This window comes from Xiphias gladius, chromosome 19, assembly GCF_016859285.1.
Source record: "Xiphias gladius isolate SHS-SW01 ecotype Sanya breed wild chromosome 19, ASM1685928v1, whole genome shotgun sequence".
NCBI lineage: Eukaryota > Metazoa > Chordata > Actinopteri > Istiophoriformes > Xiphiidae > Xiphias > Xiphias gladius.
The window spans coordinates 9,895,472-9,913,045 of NC_053418.1; the positions used below are offsets into that span (position 1 = coordinate 9,895,472).

General features: G+C 39.2%; 1 protein-coding gene across 1 annotated transcript; it reads right to left on the reverse strand.

The window, feature by feature from the left end:
• Positions 1 to 306: 306 nt before the first annotated feature.
• spef2 (sperm flagellar 2) lies at positions 307 to 17,427 on the reverse strand. The gene is made up of 39 exons (XM_040156388.1): positions 17,178 to 17,427; positions 16,587 to 16,689; positions 16,181 to 16,433; positions 15,716 to 15,886; positions 15,260 to 15,406; positions 14,614 to 14,690; positions 14,302 to 14,476; positions 13,875 to 14,063; positions 12,965 to 13,152; positions 11,802 to 11,973; positions 11,311 to 11,533; positions 11,084 to 11,157; positions 10,805 to 10,880; positions 10,637 to 10,677; positions 10,350 to 10,453; positions 9,823 to 10,070; positions 9,605 to 9,698; positions 9,351 to 9,505; positions 8,924 to 9,127; positions 8,157 to 8,290; positions 7,710 to 7,837; positions 7,019 to 7,157; positions 6,766 to 6,900; positions 6,153 to 6,298; positions 5,957 to 6,025; positions 5,728 to 5,809; positions 5,317 to 5,376; positions 5,053 to 5,182; positions 4,832 to 4,957; positions 4,364 to 4,502; positions 4,131 to 4,203; positions 3,770 to 3,926; positions 3,559 to 3,665; positions 3,051 to 3,233; positions 2,615 to 2,707; positions 2,020 to 2,190; positions 1,598 to 1,813; positions 888 to 1,010; positions 307 to 608 (listed from the first exon to the last, which is right to left on the reverse strand). The coding sequence occupies exons 1-39, from the start codon at positions 17,233 to 17,235 to the stop codon at positions 543 to 545; spliced, it is 5,229 nt and encodes a 1,742-aa protein (XP_040012322.1). The 5' UTR covers positions 17,236 to 17,427; the 3' UTR covers positions 307 to 542.
• Positions 17,428 to 17,574: the final 147 nt, after the last annotated feature.

Consider the following 17,574-nt stretch of genomic DNA (forward strand, 5'->3'; position numbering starts at 1 on the left):
CCAGCATGCACGTTAACCTGATTGGTAGACAGGCATCAGCGACAACTACCACAACCCATCACTGCTGAATGGACTGAGATAGGGTTGTGGGTGACCTGGCAGGCAGTTGCTGGCAAGTCAGGCTTGACATGTAGGTTATCCTGGACAATGCACTCATTGTAGCTGCAACCAATGCTGTTCTGTGTCAGAGAGGTCATTAGAAAAACAAGTCAGTCAGAAAAACTGCTGGAGTGTATCGGGAAAAAACAGCGAGTCACAGGGGTCAATCCTGCCATCATTGATGTTATTGTTGTCATTTCAATTATGTTCTCATTCCAACCGTCATCAGTTATAGACATTTCTACATACTGAAACAAGTAAAGGTTGCAAATGCATTTATTCAATACCGAAGTAAGCAATACGGCTGACAGCAAACATTTCATACGTAAATGTAATGAGAATATTTAAAAATGGCCAAAGCGACATTGTTTGCATTTCCTAAGTGGAAGGGTTCCTCATGATGCAGACAGCAGCGTGTATATGTATTGTATATTTCTCATCCTTTAGGAGCCTGTCAAGCGGTTAGCCTCTCCTTCATCCTGATGGGCCAGTAGCAAGCTGTGAATGTTCTGAGACACAAAGAGAGAGAGTGAGAGAGAGAGAAAAATTTGACAGATAAATAAAAGTTAAAAGGAAAAAAAAAAGGACACAAAGGACGGTGAGGGAGAGAGAGAGAAGAGAGATGAGGTGCGGAAGGTGAATCTACTGGCATCACAAAGAAGGTGAATCCTCATGTATGTATGCCAAAGCAGTAGAGAACAAGAAGTCTCTTATTTTGGATTATCATCAAACAGACACTGTGGTAAGGAAACAAATAACAACCCCATGATAAACAGAAAGACACTTACTACAAGCTGGTAGTGTGTTGAGAACTCCATCAGGCCCTGGATGTAAGGATGCTCAGACAGAATGGAGAAGGGGACGCAGAGCTCAGGTTTGTAGCCCAGCTCTCTGAATACATGCACTAGGTGCTAGAGGGCAGCAGAGATAAACAGTATTACCACAAAATAAAAATTAAGCCCTTAGCCTTTAAAATACACTAAGATATTATGCAAACCCACAGAATCAGTGAATGAACAACCTTGGTTGGGTTTTGCCTGGCTTATTTTACCTCCATCATGAAAAAAAGGTGTAACGTAATTTTTTTTAATGTTAATTATGTAAATGAAGATGTGGACCCTCCCCTAATTATCCAAATTATGGTGGCATTAAAAAAACTCTGACACTCAAAATGGCCACTGGTGTAAGACAAGTCAGGGGATAACCCTTGAATTGTGAATTTCATACAAACCCATTAAGATTTGCTAATCACCCCTATTAGTTGAACTTTGAAGCTTAAATAAAATAGGCTATATCTTTATATGCTTATTGATAGCAAAATGATGAAAGCATAATAGAAAACAAAATCTTTCTGAGGGAAAACACATTCTGCTGAACTGGAATTTAAAACTGAAATCTTTTACTACATGTCTTCTGCCGTCACCTCATTATCAATTAATTCAACTACTCGTTTATGTACTTCCTTACAAGCCTAGTTTGAACTTTCATAGGGCTATACCTCAGTTTGCTCCTCCTGACTCAGGCAACCTGAAGGAGGGGGGTTGCCGCCTTTCAGCTTGGTGACTTTGTGGCAGATGACAGCAAGGAGAGCAGGGATGGACACTTCCTGCTCCAGTAATGAACCGGTTGATGCACACGGAGTCTCTTCTTCCTTGCACTCTCCATCAAGTGGTGAGGAGCTGAGCTCTGTAGCCTCTTCTATACTTGGCATAGACTGTAAACACAACACAGAGTGATATTGTGTTCCTGATGTTTTGGTATATACCGAAGAGAAACACTGACATTTCTATTATAATTCTCAAGCCTCTGAAGACACAGGTGACAGAAAATAATAACGTTGTTGATGATTGAAGAAGATAGAGTGCTTTTTCAATAAAGTGGAAATTTCATTCACATTTCTTTGTACATTAATTTACTCACCTGGACAAGAGGACCCTGTAAGGAGTGCTTCAGATGTTTTCCCAGCACTACACTAAGTGCTCTGATGAAGCCCTCTCTGGGGTTAGGGTCAGCTGCAAAGTACTGCAGCATAGACACATAGTCCAGTTGAGGGGGAGAGAAAGAGTGGTCCGCAAACAACTGGAAAAAGAACTGAGAAGGAAGAACCGAGACCAGTGTTACTATTAATACATTTTATTTTTTACCTGCAGTTCTGTTCATTTGGACGTGTAGTAAACATAAGACTTTGGGGTTTTATCCCGTTGAGGTTTCCAAAAAAAAAAAGAATGGTAATCTGATGACTTTATCCTCTATAAGTTTGTGTTTTAAGATAATTTCTCTTTGCAATAAGATATCACTGAGAATAGCTGAAAATCCCTTTTATAGCAATAGTTTAAAAAGTTGGGTAATGCTCTTTTGTATCTTTATGTTCTCTCATTACTCTTTTGTCTTTGTTCATTCTTTTTATTTCATGTATGTTGTTTGTGTACAATGAGCACTTTTATTTCCCATCTCAGGAATAAAAGTTTACCTCGACTTTGAATGAAGTTGTCAGTCATTGCAGGTAGTTAGTTACCTTGCGTAGGTTAGCTAAACGGTCATAAGGTAGAGGCTCAGAGGGGTCCTCAGGGACGGGCTGGACACTCTCACTGGAAAACCACAACTTCGTCTGGGGAGAACGGTATAAAGATTAGTAACTTAAACATTTATTTTTAGGTTCAGGAAGCAACAGTTTTCACGTATACCATATAAAGTATATAATATATACTAAATGTGTTGTCACATTGACTTCAACCCATGCCTGCTTGTAGAAATAGTCTCAGTACACGGTAATGTCAGAAGTGCGAAGAGGGGCCATGGATGGGTACGAGTGGATGAACAACTTGTAGATACAGGTTAATCCCGTGTAGAAGGACTTAATGTGATTTAAAACACAGTTACAATGTCTGACCAGAGAATCAGAATCTGTATTTACTACATTCGTCTCAATTTGTGTGTATGTAGAGACTAACCTGTAGGTACTGTTCCCTGTTTATATAGCCTGTGCTGCCAGTATCTGCTGCCTTGAAACGTTGTAGCACGACCAGCAGCTGTGTTAAGGAAGGAAATGGCCAAGGGAGGGCAGCACTGAGCAGAAATCGACGCCAGTCTACAAGCTCATGGTCGTCCATTAGCAAAGACATAATCTCCATCAACTGGGGACAGGAGAGAAAAGGACAGTACTCCTGTAAGCTACATAATGTGTCTTTTATGTGGTTGTTTAGACTATGCAGGTAACGGAAAGCATGGTGCAGGAATGTTTTGTGTCTTGCTTTGCTTTCTCTGCACTGAGTTGTAGTCAGCAGAGTGCTATGTGATTGTGTAGTCTTTTGGTTTTAAATCTTTTTGTCTGCTGACTCAAATTGTTCATAAACTGTCTACTTAGCAGCCTCCTTCTATTATTAGGTGCTATGAAGTGAAGAGAAAATACATTGTTGCCCAACTTTATGTTTTGAGTCTCTGGAATACTTTGAAGAATACCTGTGTTTCATTCTTGTTGATCCAGGGCTCAGGCAAGGTGTTTCTGCCCATGTTAATGGAGGTGATATCTCTGAGGAAAAGGGAGAACTCAGAACTGCACATGAGTCCTGAAAGTCAGAAAGGAATGAAAAGGGATCTATGGATGGATGAACAGCTGGATAGTAGGATTAATAGACCCAATCACATCACAATTTTTTTCCCCTGTATGCACCTGATGGAGCAACAATGTATAGCTGTTGGTGGAGTGACTCCAGCTGAGTGATGGTGGGGGTGGACCGCATGGGTTTCTCCAGAGGAGGTGGATGGGGAGGGGGAGCCTGGCTAGCCACCATGTGGCAGTCTCCATTCAGATAGAAGTCAGTACATTCCTGGAGAAGACAATATGGCAAATCTTAAAATGGGAAAAGTGAGGTAAAGAAGACTGCAGCCCATTGTTAAATGTCACATACTGGAAGAACAATTCAGATTTCACCCTATAGTAGCTACCCTGTAATGAGTGAGTACCACACTATATCTGAGATAGATATTAAAATTGTCTTAGAATTCAATACAATTAAAAAGTCACTACGTACCAACACCAGCTCATTCTGCAGCTTAACACCAGACTCTATGTGGTGGCGAACCACCTCTGATAATTTGTCAATACTAGAAAAAAAGCAGACAGACACAGATAAAATGTGACACATGTACTCTATGTATAATTAATGACTATTGCTACTTTATTCACATTCACGTCCCTGTATATGCACACATTGCCCCCACCACACCATACCACACGTGAACCCACACCTGTACTGTACCATACCTCTTCATTTCTGCAAGATAGTGTTCTCCTAACCACTTCTCCATGTTTTTAAAGGCCTGTTCTGCTCTGCTTTGCAGGGTTTGCACCATCACCAGACCATGACCTTTCACCAGCGCAACGCGCACCTTTGCTGCATTCTCTGGAAAACACAAACATGCACACAGAGGAAAAAAACTATATAAGCATATTGACCATGTACACACCCATATGCATACATGTGCACAATTTCAAATGCATAAATGTATACATATTAAAACAGTCACACCAACATGTATCATATCACAGTTTTTAGAAAACCGCTTGGTAATTTAATAATAAATCTGACAATATGTTAATATGATGAATAAGTACTGTATATTTTAATATAAAGAAACTACTGAATCTCTCAATGTGTTTGTGTGTGTGTGTGTGTGTGTGTGTGTGTGTGTGTGTGTGTGTGTGTGTGTGTGTGTGTGTGTGTGTGCATACCCTCGTGATCCAGTGCAGCTGCATATTCTTTATGTATTTTGTTTCTGACTTCTTCATCATGAGTCTTCTCTGAGTTTTTGTCATCAGCCGGTGCAGGGCTAGGTGCCAGAGGTGGGGACGGTGGACCTGGAGGAACAAGATGGGGTAGAAGATAATGATCTAGAAGATCTACTGAAACATACAGTACACCTCTCCATAGTTTTCTTAATACTAAGACATGCCTTTCTGTTTTTTTGCTGATTGCTTTCTTTTTTTCGTTTTGTTTGCACTTGCAGTGGCCTTCTCCCTCTCCTTCTCATGTGGTCTCTCCTTCTGCTCTTTTGTCTCCCCCTGGTGGGCTTCTGCTGACACCTACACACATGTATGACCAAGACATCCAAGAATGATAAAAAAAATAAAAAAATAAAAAATAATAATAATAAAATAATATATATATATAGACCTCCATAAAATACTTGAGCAAACTCTCACACACAGAGCATTACCAACTTGCTGATGGCTCTGAGTGCTTCCTCGTAGTCTGAGACGAGTTTCTCATGGGATGGCTGGAGTAAAAAATGAAAAGGTTCAATATTTCTTATTATATATAACACAATTAATATTTTTATCTAAGTGTCAGTGTTTTGGATTGTTTTGATTTCCAGTTTCACATACTACATTATATTCATTAAATGAAACAAAATAATTTATTTCGTCGACCAAACAAAACTGCCTTGTAAAGCAGTACAACCTGAAACAACTAAAATAAACAAAGATAGCAGGGTATATAGGATCTATAGTAGTTCTTTGTGAGTAGATATGAGTAGATTCTAAAATAACCAAATCAGTAACAGACCCTGAAAAAGACTATAAAAATCAAAGTGAATGAAAGGTACACAGAGAGACACAGGACTGACCTTGACAGGTTCTGTTTGACCCTGGCGTTTGGTCTTGGAGACCCCTCCTGAGGAGTCAGGACGTCTGGGGAGGGGGGGGACACTGAAGAAGAGGAAATTGTGTGTACTCTATGTGTTTGAACTTATATTAGATATTTAAACTGTGAGGAATTGACTATCAATATCATCTACCATACAGACTGCAGAAAACTTAAAGGAAACACTATGTGTGGTATTGCTTTTCCCTTACAATTTAGTTTTCCTCCTTTCGTCTCCGTCATCCATCTGACTACACACACTTGTGTCCGCTGGCTCAGTACTGGTGGAACAACAAAATATTTTCACTTTCTCCATTCATTATCCTTAAGCTATTGACAATTTTTTTCGTTTCAGTTTTTTATCTTCTATTAACAGGGTTAGGTTGCTTTTAAAAGTGTGTTTCTTGCCTCTCGCCCTGATCCTTAATTTCTGGGATTTCCAGTAGGGGGATACAGACAAAGTTGGATGGTGGTTCAGGCAGCACCTGTCTGTACATGCTCAAATAGTAGACCCTGAGAATACAGAGGGTCTCCTGGAAACGGTCCAACTCCACCTAAACACAAACAATCCAAGATTATAGTTTTGCCTAAAATGAAGTCACACTGAAGGGATAAATAGAAGACATATGTGCCTATACACCATTAACCCAAAGAGGACGGAAAAGAAGCAATGGAAGAGGTACAAATCACACAGAATAAAGGAAATTGTCTATTACATGAGCTTATAAACTATGATGAGCAAATACATCTGCTGATGCATGTTCAGCAAGTTCCTGGAATCAACCAGCATTTTGCATCCTTTGAACACCATAACCCTTCCTCCAGGTGACCTAGCTTAGGCTAATCAGAGCTCACCAAGTGTGCAGATGACTAGCTAGCTACTTGCACCATGGTTCTCCTCTTCTGAGCCACTGCCATTTCAAGGCTGTCTCAGAATTGAAATGGCCCCGAAAATGACATTTTTGTTCCGTCAACAGCTTTTTTTTTCAGCTTTACAGTTACACAGAAACTGAAAAGTTACCTGCATGAGTGTAGAGTGGTGGTTGATGAGGATAGCAGTGTGGTCCTCCAGCCAGCCGTCACACATGAGAGAAGCCTCTTGCTCGTCCTGCTCCTTACGCTTGTCACTGATGTCCCACAAGCGTTCACGCAATTCCTGTACACATATCAGAACATCTCCACGTATTTTATATTTTAATTTTTAAGCAGGTTTTCACACAATTTTCTTAATCAGATTAAAAATATTTGTATTGTGTTATATTACAAAGTCTTACATCAAGTCTCAGATGTAACTCTGCTTTGGTATCCTCATCTTCTCTCATATCATCATGTATGCTGTTGAAGTCTTTCTGCCACTGAGACACTAACTCCTGCTTCAAGTCTGGACGCCCCAGGTAATGCTTGAATTCCTCTCTGAAGATACAGGGAACCGGGTAATATTTGCATAGTAATAAATGTAATATTCATCAGAGATCTCTTTAAAAATCATTTTCTACTAATATAAATTGTCTTTCATCTGTAAAATAGTTCTGACCAAGATTCTAATGGTATAATCATTTGTCTCACATTCTATTGTACCCAAAAATAAGAATAACCATGACATCCTTGGTACTGTATTCAGATGCTAATTGTAAATGGTGAGCTGTTCATCTGTCACACTGCATCTGCAGCTATAAACGTACAAGACAAAACCTAGTATTAAAAGGATAAAATTGATCAATTGATTGTAGGAAACAAGATACTGCTCTCGTTTACCCCAGTTTTAGATTTACAGGGCATAATTGTGTTGCTAGCTTTTAACGTTATCAGATATACAAATGTATGAACGCATGTACAGACATGTCCAAATATGAAATGTTGAATCTTCAGCCATAGACATCAAATATAAAAACGGGCAAAAGACAGTCACAGAAATATGTTCAACGTGCAAATGCTTATCTGTACTTCACGGGCCTGGCAGAATACCTTATGTTGAATAGGTGATAGGTAATAACAGTGCTTTGTGAGCGCAGCTGCTGCATCACTGTCTTTATGTTGTTCACATAAGAATCACACACTGTGTCCCAGTGGGGACACAGGTACTCTGAGATCTCCTGGAGTTAGAGATGGGGAGGGGAAGACAACATAGCAGGGGGCATGGGAAGATAACTGTAATGCAACAGAGATGTCACATGACATGTATTTTAACATAACTGAAACAGAAAGGCAAGGCAGGTAGGAAATCAGAGGCTCACAGGCTAAATCATATTAGAGCACCACCTTGTGGCAATCTGAATTGTCATATGTCACTGAAAAAAACAGATTTTTCAGAGAGGAAAGAGATTAGGAGTGCCCTTCCAATTCTGATTAGTAAAAATAATATAATATAAATATATAAAATATAATATAATATAAATAGAAGTTGTATCCTACTGGAGGAAGTGGTTCATCCACATAGATCCAGCTAGATGAACCTGGGCAGGGAGGGGCAGATTCAGGAGGGTTCTTGGGGACTCCCTGAGAGTCCTCATTAGTCACTGAGGAAGTTGATGCCTTCCTAGAGTGCCCTATTAATTAGCCAAATGTACATAAATCATCACCATAACAAAGTAAAACTAAATATATCTATTGAATATTAATCAATGATTAATAATAAGAATAATAATTATTATAGTCTATTAAGTGACTAAATGAAATTTAAAAATAATAATGACTGTGTTTTCTTATTTATTATAGCAGCGGGCAGGTAATTTAGCGCCAAACCACCTTAAAATAGATACTGGTAATGCTATTTAAATTACCTCATAAAGATCACTCTGAATGAACTTTTATAAGTACTGTACTATTGAAACTGGGAACCATAAGTGTATGACCCTATTCTTTGGGTTTTACATTTTAAATTCAAAAAGACTGAGTGGCCTCATAGGTGAAGTTTGTATCCACATACTTCAGTATATCAGTTATACTGTATCAGTTTGGTACATTTGAGACACGAAATGTGTCGAAATGTAAAAACACACATCTACCATCCAGAAAGTCATTTTTAGTTGGAAAACATATCTTAAACACACCATGTTTATGGTCAGTGGATATCATCTACACATTAAATCCTCTCTCTGAAGCAGAATTTCTTTTGTGAGCAGAAGCGTCCTTGAAATAGCAATTAAAATGTGTAATCCACAGACTACTGAGCAAATCACCTCTGGGGGAGTGTGTGTTGGATTTGGAAAGTGAGTTCACACTTTGGGCTTTTTCCTCATTAAAGCTTGAATAGGACTCTGTGGGCCCAGGGGCTTCGTCTGTTAGGGCTGGAGGTTGGTCTAGAGGTGGAGGAGTGGCTGACGAGGAGGAGTCCGGAGCTTTCCCACCATCCAACACGTCTTCAACAGGAGTAATGGCAAGAGCTGATGAGGGAATATATCGCAATATCGTAAGTAAATATTGTGTTTCTTTCAGGAAAGACATATTTTCTACTATAAATCATATACTCTAGAAGAAGTTAGAATCCAATGATCACTTATTCTAACCTTGTTTTTTTACCTAATCTCATGGAACAATGAAGAAACTGATTCTGAACAGAATTGGGTGTACTAATATTCGCTTAATACTAAAATGACAACCAGTTACCTTCCTGTTTTTGCATGGAAACTTGCAGCATGACAGACTCCACCCTCTTGTAAAGCTCCTCCTTGACTACATTGGCATCAACACAGACCAAAATTTTTTGCTTTCCACCAAACCATTTCTCGAGTTTTGGCCAGGTGTCCTGAAAAGCTGTGATCCTGGGGGATTGAGGACTAGATATTAGACACATACTGTGATCAGGCAGCAGCTGCCATTTATTGATTTCAGTTAGCTTCCCATTTTTTGCTTCTTTTTACCTGTGTGGAATCTGTGCCAGATACAAATTTTTGTCTTTGGGATGCAAAGTTGTATCAGCAGCAGTATCTGTATCTGAACTCGGTTTGGGAGCAGCTGAGCCATATAAAAACAAAAACCTATAATTTGCATTTGACAGTTACTTTTGTACATATACATACGCACACCATCTAACAGATAAGGTATGGGTACACACAAATACACGGTATTAAACTCCCACCAGTGTGACTGAATGCACGTCTGACCACACTTTCATCAGGGATATCCAGCAGCAGAGCCAGGTCAAATACAGGATGTGGAGGTGGCAGAGGTTTGGCTGGATCAGGATCAACAGCAAGGTTCGCCCTGCTGCTTTCAACTCCATTCCCTACATCTACAAACCCGCCCAGGGCTTTCTCTAGCAGGTAAGCTTGGGTGATGTCCACTGGAAAGCCATCCAGGATCCAACCTGACTGAGCTGGAAGCTGCCTAGTAAGAGCACAACAAATATTTCACTCTATACAGAGTGCTTGCGGGATTCTTGTTTATATTGTCCACAATGTATATACAAGTAAGACTGTATCATTGAGAATTCTCTGAAATATTGACTATGTGAAATGAATTGCATATGGTAAAAATTAGATAAAGCAATTGACTAAATCCTATGTACGACAACCAGAAACGACATTAAAACCATGGTGTATAAATGTATATATAGTATATATAAAGCATTCAGCCACAACATTAAAATACAGATCCTGTGCTTACCTGATAGCCTCTACTATTATATCTACTAACAGTTCATTAGGGATGGCATTGCCTTTTCTCAGCTCTTTTTCTGCAGCTCCTCCCTGCATGGCCCGAGTAGAGAGCTGGATAAGGGACACATGTAAGCAGGAAAATAAGTCATTATTTTATCAACAGGGAAAGCTAATTTTAAGAAGGTTGGTTAGTGATAATAGTTGAATACAAGTTACGTTATGTATAAGTAAATATATTATGTCAAAAGTCAGAAAATCACAAATGTAACATATGTATACACAAACAACTCTTACTCTTACATCACTTTCTCTATTTTCCTCTTGAGTGTCAGGGTCTAAAAAACAATGAAATTATCAGTGACACATTAGTATGCCCTGCATTTTTATACAAGCAAATAAACACAATGCAATGAAAAGTATAAAATAGCATAGAATAGATTCATGCTGGCTGCAGTAACCCACCAGATTTCAGGGACGTGGAGGATGTGAGCAGTGGCTCATTTACTTTTTCTTCCTGCTGATCTGTGATCTGTATATTCTGACCAGAAAAGACTTGTTTTAAAAAGTGAATTTTTTAGGATCTTTGAAGACTTTTTTTTTTATATTTTTTTTTTTTTGGCAGGACAGACTTGTGAGACTATATGGTCCCGAAAAATCTTTTTAGAGCAAAATCATGTGACTAAATTCTATAAAAAAGGATATTAATCCAGTTGCAATACTGTTATACTGTATCTGACTAACCTCCTCCCCATTATGGTAAGCATTCAGCGCCTCCTCAATCAGTGTGTCAGCTGATAAAACACAGATGCCATGGTCTAAAGTAGAAAACAACACACAAACTCAGCAACAAATAACCCATAAAATCTTATACCACATCCATTTTTAGGATACTGTATTTACTGTGTTTCAGTAAAGCCTTAAGTGGTGTGACATTGCGTTTGTGTGTATGCTTTGTTCAGACTGCATGCCTTCAGCAATCTTGGCCAGGCAGGTGGTCTTGCCAGAGCAAAACTTGCCCAGGACACAGGCTTTGAGGGTAAACTCAGGAAATGAAGGTGAGGAGGGTTCCCTGATGGGTGGATGAACAATGTTCCTCAGTCGCAGGACAACATGTCCAAGAATGTTGTTGTTGGTCGGGGGTAATTTGGTCTCCCCTGCTTCCTCTGGCCATGCCCACTCACCTACCATGTTCTGACAAATATAACATTTTGCTAAGACAAAGAGGTTCAACATAGAGACAATTCAAACTTTTCAGTGTCAAAAACGTAGCTAGGTTGGCTTTCCCTATTTCATGTTTAATTATGCCTGATACTGTTAGTGAAATCAGCATTTGTTTGAAAATTTGGGTTTGATCAAAAAGTTATTCAGTCTGCAAAGACAAGTTACATGCAAGTGTGTGGGCAAACACACACATACCAATATCGTTTAAAAACACACTGCACTCGTGTTTCAAACTCACAGTGTATTCATCATAGTCCTGGTTGTTCAGTATCTCCTGCTTCTTAAGCTCTATAGGAACTAGTGGGGCAGAGATTCCGAACCCGGGCTGCTGGCCCTTTATCGGCTCATAGAGAGGCAGACCAATGAACAGCAATTCCTTCCACTCTCTCATCAGCTTCTCTGGAATCAGACTGGACATGACAGCAGAAAAAATGACTGGAGGCAAAGCTAAACTTAAAAAAGCCCAATTGTGGTATAAATTAAATCGGGCCCACACATTTGTAAATGGTTTGACTTTCTTGAACTACTTAATTTGCTGCATACCAGGTAACTAACTGGACTATAAAGTACTTTTTAATGTCTTCCAAATGTATTCAAAATCAAATTGTTGATTGATTAAACTTAAGAAATGGTTAATCTAATAGCAGAAGATCTGATGTAGTGGATATCTAAAACTTAGCATAGCAGGTGACATACTGTATATATAAAGTAAATATTGAGCAGGGTAGTGTGGGCAGTGCATTTCTTTGGAAATGATGTATTTGATCATGAGAAGAAGCAGAGAGGATGTTCACATCTCCTGATTTTATTTGACTTGGTCAGTTGTACAAGAATGTTTCCAATATTGGTAATTTTTTCAGGTTTTTGACTTGCATCTGAATTAGCACTGCACTGCACTGCAATGCTTCAGTTTCTATACAACATTAAATAAAAGATTTCAATCTTCAGTCAGATTTCAGTTTGTCAATTCTTTCCTGAAATATCTTTTTAATATTTTCCCTGAGAAAGAAAGAAAGAAACAAACAAACAAACAAAGCAATAATTGAAGGGCATATGTATTCACATTTCTTTCTGTCTCTCCTGTCTATTTTTATTCTGAAGATTCAAAAATTTATATGATGAGATATTATTTTTTGTGCTTGAATGTGAATTTTGTTCAAGCATAAATAAATAAATAAAATTTGCAGAAACAGCAGAGGACTTGTCCTACCTCCTCCTCAATCCTGTCCCTCAGATCATGAAGTGGCTGAAGTCAAAATGTCTTTACAACTACTGTTAAGTACATTGAAAAACAGATGTCTTAACTAACTAATTTGGGATTATCCAAAAGGTCAGTCTGGAGGTTTTAAGACCAAATACCATACGTATTATTCTATTGCATCATTAAAAGCAATTACGTACTTTGCAGTCAGCAGTCGATATTCTCCAACCTTGGTTGCCAAGTCCACAATCTGCTCCAAAATGTCCTTGCAGCTCTTAAAGTGCTTCTTGTATCTGCTCTGAGCTCGCTCAGCAGCAATTCTGTTAAAGAATTCAAGCTCCTTTTTTATCTCTTCAGCACAGTCCAACGTCGCCTGCTGAGCCAAAGCCTACACCAGGCCCCAGTCAAAAAGATGGAATGAGTGGGGAAGGCATGACATACTGTAAATGTTCCTGCTATTCACCACAGATGTAAGTATATAAGTATTTTTGTAATGTAATTGTTGTAATCGGTGGATTACTTACATTGAAGTTTACAGAAAAAAAGAAAGGACATTTTAATCATTTTTACTGTATAGCTGATGTTATACAGCAGGCAACAGTTCATTCAGCTTTCTAGTTTGCCAAGTTACACAACATCAATAATAAAAAAAAGACTCTTAATCACATAAGAATCTGCTCTGGGATTGCCTGATGAACTACGTTAGTAACAACGCCACTGCAACATGACCACACCATACTACAACATACTAAATATTTAACACTGAAACCATGCTGAACCATAGCTGTCATCCTTTGCAAGGTATTTGTTCAAGTAACTCTGCTGTCTTTTCAACTATGTCAGTCATCTACGGTATAGGTGTGATCACTGGAAGGACTCAAGAGATAAACACATACTGTAGTTGTTTATGTCATGAGTCTTACGTTACCATTTATCTGTCCCTCTAAAGGCTCTCTCTCTTTCTCTTCATAATGCCAAATACCCTGTTGATAATATACAAACTAACAAAATCCACCTTTTCCTTTCTCTCCCTATTATACCACTCAGACTATCACTGATACACGCTAATAAAAAGAGGGTTATTCTTCTTCCTTATTCATCCTATCTCACCGCCTCCCTCTCCAGAGCCTCCTGGAAGTCTCTCTCTCTCCGCTGCTGGTACTGCTGCTCTCTGAATAGGCGGTTCACCTGGATCACCTCCTTCTGCATACGTATCTGGAGGAGCTGAGATGCCAAACGCTGCTCCTGCTGAGTCTGACGTGTCAGACGCTTCACCAGCTGCTCCTCTCGCCGTGCCTCCTGTAAGATGAGGTAGAGGTGGCTGATCCGTTGACTGATTTTGGGTATGTCAGGTTTATTTAAATTATATTTTCCATATACATTCTACAAAAACAAATGGATGAATGACTACATTTGAATGACTAAAGAAAGAAACAGACTGTACTGAGGGAACTCTCACATCTCCTGAGTGGGTATTTATTTCTATTAACATTAAATATATTAACATTTCTCAGCAAGAGGAGAGGAGAAGTTTCACCTCTTGAGCTTCATGGGCCTTGAGCTGCTTCACCAGGAATCTGTCTCGTCTTTTCTCTCTCTGCTCGCAAGCTACAGCATTCTCCTTCAGCCTCTGTCGGATCTCCTGTATATACTTGCTACTGGACTGTAATATCAGTTTAGTTCCACTTCCAGGGACCTCACAGCCCAGGCTGCTGCCACCAAGGGGAAAATTATCAAGATGTATGATGGTCATTATCTTAGAGTGTTATAATCCTCCATTAATACAAACATTTAATACGGTTCACAATAAATACAATATTAGCTTAGTGGATGTTTCCTTTTTTCTTACCTTGAAGAGGAAGCAAAACCAGAAGTTACCAGTTTCTTCCTGCTTGTCTCAAACTGGGCTATTTCAATCTGGACCATCTGTATGGACAAAATGGCAAGAAATTGCAGTAATGCCAGAATGACAAAAAAACTAATGTCACCCATTTGTTTTCAGTTTTGACATGTGAAACAAATTCTGTTGTTTTAAGGAATTCAATCAACACTGTGGCACGACAACTGTCTTAGAGGTAGTGTTTTATACAGAGTGTCATCTGGTGAAATTCCTAGTCTGGAAAATACCAAGGAAAGAGGATTAGAAACAATCTCCCATCTGTAAACAATGAAAGCCGTTCTACAATAACAAGCCATTGGTTTTGAGAAGACCTGCGAACATCTGGTGAACTTAACAACAAACACAATGTTCTTCGGCCGGATTTCTAAAATTGCGTAAAGGAATTTTTCATAATGTACTCATCAGATTTTGATGACCAATTTAAGGTTTTGAAGGGACTTCTACCTAGACGTAAGGCCCATTATTATTATTATAAGCATTGGCCTCTATGAACTCTTTGGGCACCATTCTATAGCTCTCCCCGTGTCAGCAAGCCAAAAAATTAAACTCCTTCTGTGGGTTAGTGAATTATCACTTCATTTAATCGGGATCACACCTGTGCTTGGTGTTTTCTGCGTTGTTGCTGCTGTTGTCTCTTCTTTAGCTGGAGCTGTGAAGTGTAGGGCGGTGGCTTAGGTACATGAACAATAGTGGCCTGGTTACAAGGCACGATGCCAATGTACTTTTGATGGCACATCCGCAGCTGCAACACACACAGTTTTCCATGTTCACCACTGTCAGTAGCATGAGTTTTCACGTATTCCATCATCAAAACACTAGGGTTTAAGTGTGGGTATTCTTAGGTACTATAGTATTGTAGTAATGTCCAAAACCAAAATACTACAAAAACTTGTAACTGTGTTACAATAACAATATGTCATGTTGATAAAGATGTGAACAGTACACTGCATTAAAGTCTGGTTATAAATTTTGATCTTATGTTAAATGAATACAGGGGTAAAGTCTTACAATATTGTACTTATTATAATGTACTTTCCATGATCTCCAGTACCTTCTCATTATTCTTCATTCTCTTCTCATCCTGGACTTTGAGTTGTCTTTTTTGTTGGATGGGATGGGTCATGACAGACTTGTCATTCAATTGCTGGCATTTCTCCTCATAGTGCTGAGAAATTTTCTGCAGTTTCAGCTCTGCATCACGTTTCACCACCTGATGCAGTCGCTATATAAGAGAAAGACAGTAAGATGCTTGAAAATACATGCTTTTGTACTAATAATATCTTAAAACAAATAATGTGAACTTCAGACTTAAAAATTTACGATATTGGTAGACTGAAAGACTAAAAGACAGTCAGAGTTGCCATAATTAATCATACAGTTTTTCAGTATTGGTACAGAGCAACACTACTTATCTCAGTATGTTTCTATACATCAAAACATACTGTTGTCCAAAGACACTGGCCCCTAACAACATGCATGAACTACACATACAATATATTTATACAGCCCCCCTTACATCAGAGTAGATGTCATGCTCCTTTTTGTGCAGGTCTGCATTGGCTGCTGGCTGCATGATTTCCATCATTGTTCCAGTGATTTCTTCTCTCTTCTTCTTTTCAAGTGAGATGTAGAGTTGGTAAAGGAGGCGTGTGGCAACTCCCTGCTTCTCCTGCATCAGTTCCTGGACTGTGTTTATGTCGAAGGAGATCCCCAGTAAATGGAGAGTAGGCTCAAGGCGGGTAAAATTATTCAGTTTGGAGATGGAGGTGCTATGAGAAAAGTTGTGACTAACTTTAATAATTATGAACACTTAAAATAAGCTGGAGAATGAATCGTCAGTCAGCTATTTTCCCAGCAACAAAAAGCAAAAGCGCATGGATAGACAACTACAGAAAGCAAGAGCGAGAGAGAGGGAAACTTACTCCTTCTTCATAAACATACTGAAATCGTTCTGCAACTGATATTTATGCAGAACCTCCCCGATTAGGTAACCGCTGGAGAAATCCCTGGCAAAGGTCTTTGGCTCTGTGAAGATGAAATCATGTACGTAAACATTTGCATCATTTATAACTTAAAAAATGTTGGACAACCACTAAAGTAGACTATCACAACTATTTAAAATGATAAATTGGATTATCTGTTTGGACAATTTCGGTTGCTAACTTATACACATAGCTATATAGCTAGGTTTTTCAGGTTTTTCCAAAACTACTCTTGGTACTGTTATACCAAGAGTATTTTTGATGTTATTGGCAATACTCATTGCCAATAACATCTCCTACACTACCACTATGCCTTGCTTTTGTTGATAACTTATAAACTGTTTATTAACTTTAATAGGTAGCTTCTAGGATAGCTCCTACATTGTTCGCTTTGTGAATTCACATGCTCTTCGCCTTTTAGTGCCCCAAAGTAGTTACCGTTAACGGTAAATAAACCACCGAGTTAGCGTTAACGTTATCGTAATTAAGCTAACAGGCTGCTAGATCGGCTGTAACTTTAGTCACGCTTACCGACAGCTTTTGACAGCCGGAGCTCCTGGTTCAGCCACCTGCACAATATGTCGGACATGATCGGTCTGTAAAGTTCAACTCAAGACAATATTCTACCAAATAATTCACGTTACTAGGTAACAGTAAGGCTCTTTAGCTCGCTAATAAACAGGCTGAAACACAGTCAAGAACCGAGGAAATCCCAGCGGTGAACCGTTCCCATGGTGACATGTCAACGGGGTTGCCCAGCGCGCGTCAGGAGGGCACCCATGGGAGCGGGCGGGACCGGCTCGCCCTGGATCAGTTCTCATTTCTGCACACAAAGGAAAACAGGGATGTTACAACTACAAGCTGATCCAGAACGTGTGCGATTTCACACTCAAAAAGGTAAGCAGGGACGACGGTGTTTTAGCAACAT

Excerpts from the sequence above, each read along its gene's own strand:
- spef2 (XM_040156388.1), bottom strand. The coding sequence starts at position 17,235 with ATGTCCGACATATTGTGCAGGTGGCTGAACCAGGAGCTCCGGCTGTCA. Across the intron at positions 9,699-9,822 it reads ACGTGCATTCAGTCACACTG|CTGCTCCCAAACCGAGTTCA; the intron begins GTGGGAGTTTAA and ends TATATGGCTCAG. Across the intron at positions 2,708-3,050 it reads ACAGGGAACAGTACCTACAG|ACGAAGTTGTGGTTTTCCAG; the intron begins GTTAGTCTCTAC and ends CGTTCTCCCCAG.